At 33.4% G+C, this 9,201-nt stretch overlaps 1 protein-coding gene across 1 annotated transcript in view; it reads left to right on the top strand.

Annotated features, from left to right (window-relative positions):
• The window catches only part of RB1CC1 (RB1-inducible coiled-coil 1), a 73,115-nt gene that overhangs the window by 2,930 nt on the left and 60,984 nt on the right, over window positions 1–9,201 (top strand). The window contains exons 3-4 of the mRNA XM_008591664.1: window positions 125–289; window positions 8,828–9,030. Coding sequence (XP_008589886.1) covers window positions 125–289; window positions 8,828–9,030 — 368 coding nt within the window. The remainder of the gene's footprint in view (window positions 1–124; window positions 290–8,827; window positions 9,031–9,201) is intronic.

Raw genomic sequence — 9,201 nt, forward strand, 5'->3', positions numbered from 1 at the left:
GGGAACTCAGTGTTCAAAAGCATGGTTTATCTACTTTATGTACTGAGGGCATGGTATATATTCAGTATTTGTAAAATTTTATTTCAGTTAGTTGTGCCTTTTTTTTTTCTTCATGTAGGACACAAATCCAATTTTTCTTTTTAACAAAGAAATGATCTTATGTGATCGCCCACCTGCTATTCCTAAAACTACATTTTCAACAGAAAATGACATGGAAATAAAAGTTGAAGAATCTCTTATGATGCCTGCAGTTTTTCACACTGTCGCTTCAAGGACACAACTTGCAGTGGTAAGATAAATAATTATTTTAACTAATTGATTCCAAAAAGCATTCAATCTAAATAACAGAGTAGTCTGAGTTATATAGGAAGCAAGCAAAAAACATGAAAAATAATAAACTTTTTTGAAAAAATATTTTATCTTTAATTTATCTAGTTTTTAAATATGAGGCCTGTATATTGCTAGTCATTCTACATTGACAATTGCAGGATTTTAGAGTGGAAAAGCTTACTTAAACACAATTTGGTCAACTTTTCTTCTAGATGATGACATGCATATAATTACTTTTGAACATTCTTTAATAAACTATGATAGAGTAGATATAGACAAAGAGAACTTAAGTTGCCCTATAAATGTGACTCTTTTCCCCTTCACTTCAAGCTTTATCCCTGTCAGTACCCATCATTCGAAACTATGATAGAGTAGATATAGACAAAGAGAACTTAAGTTGCACTATAAATGTGACTCTTTTCCCCTTCACTTCAAGCTTTATCCCTGTCAGTACCCATCATTCGTCTTCCTTAAAGCCAACTGATCTCTTGACTTCTAAATCAGTGATTACTTTTCCTGTTTTTAAACTTTAAATAAATGTAATCATACAGTTTGCATTCTTGTGTGTCTGGCCTCTTTTACCCAACATGTTCCTGAGAATCATTCCTGCCATTGCATGTAGTATGACTTGTATTCATTGCTGGATGGTATTCCGTTGTACAATTATGCCACAGTTTATCCATTCAACTTCTTCTGAATATTGAGATTGTTTCAGCTTTGGGATATTCTGACTAAGGCTGCTGTGAATATTCTTGTACATTGTTTGGTTTACTTTAATTTGCATTTCTGTGGCATATGTAACAAGTAGCCTATGCCTCTGTTCAACTTTACCTACCACTAATGTTTTTAAAGTGTTTATATCAATTTATACTTCCAGCAACAGTATGCGACTGTTTCACTTGCTCAACAAAGTCATTGATACTTGGTTTTCTTGGTGCTTTTAATTTTAGTTATTCCAGTGGTGTGTAGTGGTAAGCCATGGTGGTTTAATTTGCTTACTTAGGTAGTTAATGAACTTGAGCATATTTCCATACATCTAAGAGCCATTTGGATATCCTTTTTTGCGAAGTGACTCTTCATGTGTTCTGACTGTTCTCTATAAGGTTGTCAGTCCTTTTCTAATTGCTTTATAGCCCCTTTTATATAATCTTCATATATGCTCTTTGTTGGTTAATATATGCTGAAAATATCTTATGTTATTTATTCTGTGGCTTGCCTTTTCACTTGACTAATGGTTTCTTGGGATAAATATAAATTACTAGTTTAATGTCCAGTTTCTCAGTAGTCTTGCTCTGGAGTCTCATTTAAGATTTCTTTTTTGCTTATGCCGAAGTCATGAAGGGAACAGCCAATGCAGAGGCCCTGAAGTATATCAGATGTGTTATCTTCCAGAGCCCCCTTTTCTTTTTAATATTTCATATTTAGATCTATAGGTTACCTGTAATTGGTTTTTTATGTATTATTATAAAAGTGGAAAATTCACTTTATGAGTCTAGCTTTTTAAAATTTAATACTGTAACTTGATGTTTTCAAATTCTCACATAAAAGAAATTTTTTTTTAATAATGCCTACATTTTATTGTATGGCTATAAATAATTTATTGATAGACATTGAGGTTGTTTCCATTTCATTTTATAGTGTTGAAATAAAGAACTTTTTAGTATTCCTTATTTGTTTAAGCATAGATAGCATGAATTCCTGTAAGTGGAATCACTGTGCCAAATGATAGATTAATTTTAATTTTGATAGTTATTGCTGAAATGCCTTCTACAAATGCTCTACCAACCTCCATCAGCATTTCTCTTCTTCGCCACTATCATGATGCAGTGTAAACTGTAGATCATAGTGTCTTATTGTAAAATCCCAATTGTATTTCTTATGGTTGTTAGTATGTCCATGCCCGCCCTTTCTCTGTCTCTCTCTTTTATAAAATTGTTTTGTATTTTTCCTGATTGCTTTGTAGAAAACTTATATGTGGAAGAAAATTACCCTTTATTTATCAAGTTTCTTACACATCTTTTCCCAATTATTTATTTGTATTTTGCCTATGTATTATTTTCTCATATGAGAATTTATACATCATTTAAATTTGTCAAGCTTTTTTCATTTCTACATTTTGTGACAAGCTTAAAAGAGTTCCTTGCTTCGAGATTAAGATCATATTTTTCCCCAGTCCTTGTATGTATTTATTAATTTCATAATTTGTTCCTTTCGAATTTTTGTATAATGTGTGAGTAATATTTCTATTATTTTTTTCAACTTACTGCCTAGTTATATTGATACCACTTATTAAATATCTTTTCCCCATTCAAAATACTATCTTTATTCTCTAGTAAATTCTAATATGAACGTGGTTCTATATCTTGATATTTCTCCATTTTAGTAGCAAACTTTATTGCTACTTTATTGTGTGATTAGAAATGTTTCTCTTCCCTTCCTCACGACATTTAGTCTATTTTAGTTTTTGTGTATTGATTTATTTTTCCATATAAATTTTAGTATCAGGTTTAAATTTTGGAAATGTTGTTCTCAATAATTGTATAGATTCATGTAGGAATACTTGAATTACGTTTATCAAAGTTGCTGTTTGTAAGTGGCATCTTTTCTTTCATTATACTTCTATTTATATATAAGAAGGCTATTATTGACTTTTATGCATTTATTTGGCAAACAACCATTTTCTCATTGTGACTTCTTTTTTTCTTTTATGTAATTAAAAAATGTTCATGTCCTGGTTCGGAATCTTGGCATGTATCAATTCTTAATTTTGTTAAAGAAGTTTTTTGTATTTTTAAAATCAGAAATATCTGACTTTTTAAACATGGGGATCTATTTAACAAAACATATTAAACCATTCTTTCTTTCCAGTTATAAATCCTGTTGGAATTTGTGTATTGCTTTAATGTGTCACTCAGTTCTAGTTCCATATATATACAATAAAATTTTACATCATTATTTCTGTGTTAAATTGTTCTGTAGTTTCTTTTGGTGTGTTATTTTCACATTTTGAAATCGTTGGTATTATTCCCATTTTAAAGAACTATTTGGAAGCTGTTTAGTTTTTGTTTTGGGGGGGTCTGGTGCAATTTTGTGGGGAAGAAAGTTTTTAACAGCTTTATTAATTTCTTCTATAGGATTAGTTTTTTGACACTCAGGAACCATTTGTTGACTTTTACTGAGGAAATTGTTCAGTTGGTCTAAGTTTTCTTATTACATTTATAGAACGGAGTTGAGTATCTTAACCTTGTGTCTATGTTTATTTTCTAATATTAATTTATTTTGTGCATTTGTAATTTCTTCTTTTTAATATTTGATTACATTTGCTCATCCAAGGTGGTAGCTTCACCCAAGGAACATTTGGAAATACATGCAGGCAGTTGGGATTCTTAAGGTGACTGGGGAGTGCAAATAACATTAATGGGCAACTGAGCTGGGAATACTCAGTGTAATACTGAACAACGAAGAATGCTAACTGCCCCACTAGGAATGAGTTTCTGTTGAGAAACATTAGGTTATCAGATGATTTGTCTACTTTGTTGCTAATACCAGTAGGAACATTTGGAAATACATGCAGGCAGTTGGGATTCTTAAGGTGACTGGGGGAGTGCAAATAACATTAATGGGCAACTGAGCTGGGAATACTCAGTGTAATACTGAACAACGAAGAATGCTAACTGCCCCACTAGGAGTGAGTTTCTGTTGAGAAACATTAGGTTATCAGATGATTTGTCTACTTTGTTGCTAATACCAGTTTTAGGTGTATTATGTTACTTTCCTATATTTAAGGCCACAAAGTTTCCCACTGAACATTATTTTAGCTGTATCTGACAGGTTTTGATAGTTCATGTTTTCAGTTTTTTATGTTTATTTTTAGTTTTTGGTGGCTGGCTGGTATGGGGATCTGAACACTTGACCTTGGTGTTATACCACCATGCTCTAACCAACTGAGCTAACCAACAAGGCCTTTTAAAGTAGATGTTCTACAATTGAGATTTTGGTTTCTTTATTGACCCAAGTATTATTAAGAGAGATTTTTTAAGTTTTCTAGGTGCTAGAGTATTTGTTTATTTTTGTCATGGTTTCATTAACTTTTAGTTTTATTGTTTTTGGTCAGACAAGTCTATATTGTAATTTTTGGAATAGCTTTTTTTTTTTTTTTTTCCTTTTTGTCTTTTTTACTGACCGGTAATGGGATCGCAACCCTCAGTGTCACGCCCGCACCGGGGACCGGCAATGGGATTGCAACCCTCGGTCCTGCGCCTGCACCACACTCAGCCAGTGAGCGGGAACCGGTCTCCACATGGGGTCCAAACCCTCGGCGGGAGTGCCGCGGCACTCCTAAGCGGCGCACTCTCCAGTGCGCCACCGGGCCGGCCCTGGAATAGCTTTTTTTTTAATTGTCTAATATTTGGTTAGCTACTGTATTATATGAACATTTGAGAACAAATGTTTATCTGTTTTCATGATGTGGCAATTGATATATATCAATTATATTAGCTTTATCAGTGATGTTATTCTGAGTTGTTTGAATAATGAGTAAGTTTATCCCATTTACATTTTTTGGTAACATATATTGTTCTTACTTCTGGCATCTTATGTATGCTTTCTGTTTTGAGTGCTTCTCTTGTTTTTAATCTTTCCTATTGTCTGTTACTTTCTTTGTGTGCATGTGTGTTCCTTTGGATATTTTGGAAGGTTTATACTCTGTTTTGTGTTCTCCTAATGGTCCCTTTTGTAATTATGTCTTTATTTAATATGTATAACCTCTTCTCTTTATACAGTATCTATTGCTACTCCAAGCAGCTGCAGATTTAGTATACTACTACTCCCTTCCCCTTCCCCCGCTCCTCCACTGGCCAATTTGGGTTAGTTATCTTATTTTTTGTTGTTTTATAGGTTACCATTTATACTTTTAATTATGTTTGTATTGCTGTTTCTGGATTTTTCTGTCTTCAAAGATCTTTCGACTGTCGTAGTGTGAAGAAATTAGTAAACTTAGACTGTGTTTAATCTGTCTCACCTTCTACTTCTAAACATCTTTACATTCTCTTCTGTTAAGTAGTGCCCATAGTTCTTTTAGCTTTCATCCTGAAATGGGCTTGTGCTCACTGCCTGTTGTTTTCCCCATATGTTATCTATATTTATTTCTTAACTCAGGGAAGGTAGTTCTCTTGTAATTTCTTCAAGAAGGGATCTTGGGGACTATATTACTTACTACACATTTGAAAATATTTGTGGGCTTGGGTTTTTGAAAGACAGTATCTCTCTGTATATTGTGTCATCTTTAAGACTTTGCTAGCATCTACAATTATGACAGACTAGTCTGCAGCCAGCTTGATTTTCCCCTCTTTTCTGTCCTATATTGATTTAAGGGTTTTTTTAATTTAATTTTATTTTTGGTTCATGTACCATGGACCTTTTTGTATGTTTTATTTTATTTTTGTTTTGTTTTTGGCAGCAGGCGAGTACAGGGATCACACCATGCTCTAATCAACTGAGCTAACTGGCCAGCCCAGGTTATTGAAATCCAGTTATTTTACTAGCCTGTGACCTAGTGTTGATTGATCTATATGTGATATTTTAGGGATATTGTCTGATTTTTATTTTCAGATTCAAGTAGTAAGAATCTTTGAATATTTTTCTTGTCAGTTTCTTTAGTTCTTTTCTTCATCGATACCACCTTTTATCAACCACTTTCTTGGTAATTTTATTTATTTCACTTATTTTGATGTTTAAAGGCTGACATACATACACTTCCTGTGTTTTTAGCAGTCTCCTTCCAATGTGGCCCTCAATTCAGTGATTGCCACGTCATTTTTTATCACCTTATATCACCTTAAACCAATGAATCTCTGAGTTCAGCTTTTTTAAAAAAAATTAATTAGTCTATTTTTTCCCTAAACAAAACTAGTTTTAAGTTTTTAGGAAAGAATTTGGTCATAATTCTCATTTGATATAGGGGAAAAGTTCTTCTAAAAAAAATTAATTAGTCTATTTTTTCCCTAAACAAAACTAGTTTAAGTTTTTAGGAAAGAATTTGGTCATAATTCTCATTTGATATAGGGGAAAAGTTCTTCTGCCTTTGATTTCCCTTATTCTTATTATTTTTTTTATAGTAATTTAGTGTAGATTTCATATTGGTACATCTTTTAAAATTTTTGCTTGAGTTGAATTCTTCCTAGAAGACAGTGTAGGAGAGGATGTACGGCAGCTCCTCCTGGCTAGCAGGAAATAGCCCTGTATCACAGGGGATCCCTGATAAAAAGCAGAATGTATATGTGTGGAACAGTGAGAGAGATGACTTATCCTTTCCTTCACTTTACAAAAAATCTAGCAGCTCTAGGGCTGCTTTTCCTCTCAGTTTTTGTCTGGCCTTTTGCTTGGTTAGCCAGTAGGTCGTATAGATAGGTTTTATGGTTTCTTCTCCTGCTACTCGGGATTTCAGATAAGACCCAGAGAGGTTCAGGTAGCCCACCCAACTTTCACCAGGAGGATTCATTTCTTTCCCCCATTTACCTAAAGATCTGCAATAGTAGGTACCTTCTCTCTCTATTCGATCCAACTTGATCCAATTTTTGTATTCTTCACAGGTTTACTGCATATATTGTATGTGTGTGAGGTAGGGGCAATATAGTTATTTCCTATTTTCACTGAGATATGGAGTCTTTGTTTCCTATTGTATTTAGTTGGTTTCAGGAAGGAGAAGCAGGCAGAGACGTCTTTACTTCATCATCTCAAAACTGGAACTCCCATCCTTTCCTTATGACACATAAGAGAATAAGGACAGGTGAGGTTAAGTAATTTCTTCAAGGTGAAATAGCCAGTGAGAATGAAGAAGGACCTCTTTTCTCCATGGCCCGTGCTTTTTTCATTTGCATCCCTATACTGCCACAAAGCAAACATTAATATTTTTACCTGTAAAGATACTTCTTTTGGGTTCAGTTTGCTCATTAGCAATATTGTCTCCTAAAGCAGAGGGTGATAATGGTTTTTGTTTGTATGTTTATACCACTTCAGCAAAATATACAGAGAAAAAGTGATTTTGTTTTTCATTTCATCCCCCGCCTTATCCCAGTAATGATCACATATTTGTTATGCATTTTCCCAGACTTTTACATACACACACACATACACATGGGATGTTTCTATCTCGTATCTCTGCTGTTTCACATTTTCTAACCTGCCTCAGGCCCCTAAATAAATGTAAGCATACTGTATATATTATCCCTTTTTCATTGTTGCAAAGTACTCCATTTTGGAAATATCATAAATTAAGCAACCCTCTCTGAATAACTTTTTAGGTTGTCCTCCAACTGCTGTCATCTTTTTATTTTGCTGTTAAACAGTGCTACAGTCAACATAATTAAATATTTATGTTTATGTATACCTGTGCCAGTATTTCCACAGGATAAATACCTAGAAGCACAATTGCTATGCCAAATTATATATTTTGTTTGTATAATTGTTTCCAAATTGCACTTAAGCCAATTTGAAAGTATCCATTTCCCCACCCTGAAGACGACATTTTTCTGACTTCAGTTTTGTCATTGTCATAGGTGAGAGTAATGGTACCCTATTAATTTGTTTTTCAGTTCTTGGGTTATTACTGAGGTTGAATGCTTTCCATTTATTCTTTGTGTGTCTATGGTATTCTCCTGTTCACCTACTTTGTCTAGTTTCCTATTAACCCAATAGGATTACCCACCTTTTGAAATGCTTCTTTCCCCATTTTTATTTGTCCATATTCTCTTCACACTTCAGTACTTAAATGCTCTCACCTTCAGAAAGCCTTGGCTTCTTCTTTTCTGTCTTCTTTGTCTTTTAACTTTTATGTCTGTCTTAAAGCAGTTAACAAAGTTAGAATGATCTCTTTTATTTATTAGCGGACTAAAATCTTTTATGCCTAAGGACTTATTTTATTCGTGTATCTCCTACATTGTGTTCTGGTAGTATATACTTCATAGGTATTTTTATATTTGTTTTTTGCAACTGAATTTCAGGTGTTCATTCTAAAGGTATTTTTGCTGTTTACATAAAATATTTTCAAGAATTTTATTAGATCACAAATTGTGTTAAATTAATCTAAAAGTAGCTAATGTATTTTACTCCTTAGTATTTGCCTTCTGCAAAGATTGTTTTTAATAAAGATGTCAGCCTTGACATAACTCTTTAGAGGACAGTGACATTTGAGATGGGACATGTTGGTCATTAGTCAAATCATAGGAAGCCCCACTGTTCTATTCTCCAGAGGTAATGTCTTAATGAATTCTGTTGACTTCCCTCTTAGGATGCTCAGAAACACCTCAGTGTTCATATCCTGTGTTACTTTTAGGTTTTATAAGTATGCACAGTAAGATAAGCTAACAGAGTCTATTAAAAATACTTCAAAAAATGTGCTTAGAATGCATCATGCGTACATGTATGTACACATATACAAACAAGTGCACACAAACCATTGCCTCCTTTTACAGTTTTTTTTTTCCCTGTTTCCATATAGGAAATGTATGAAGTTGCCAAGAAACTTTGTTCTTTTTGTGAAGGTCTTGTCCATGATGAACATCTTCAGCACCAAGGCTGGGCTGCAATCATGGCCAACCTGGAGGACTGTTCAAATTCATACCAAAAGCTACTTTTCAAGTTTGAAAGTATTTATTCAAATTATCTGCAATCCATAGAAGACATCAAGTTAAAACTTACTCAGTATGTTTGCCATTAAAGTGGATAATAAGATGTTTGTTTAACATGGCTTTGAAATTGATCAGTAGTTTGAGTCACTGTAAGTTTGTTTCTCGTAGGCCATATGTTTATCATTACCGAGATTTATTTTTGAGCCTTTTATATTAGTGCTTTATAGATTGTAGTTTTTATAGA

This window comes from Galeopterus variegatus, unplaced genomic scaffold (assembly GCF_000696425.1).
Source record: "Galeopterus variegatus unplaced genomic scaffold, G_variegatus-3.0.2 Scaffold7142, whole genome shotgun sequence".
NCBI classification, from domain to species: Eukaryota; Metazoa; Chordata; class Mammalia; order Dermoptera; family Cynocephalidae; genus Galeopterus; species Galeopterus variegatus.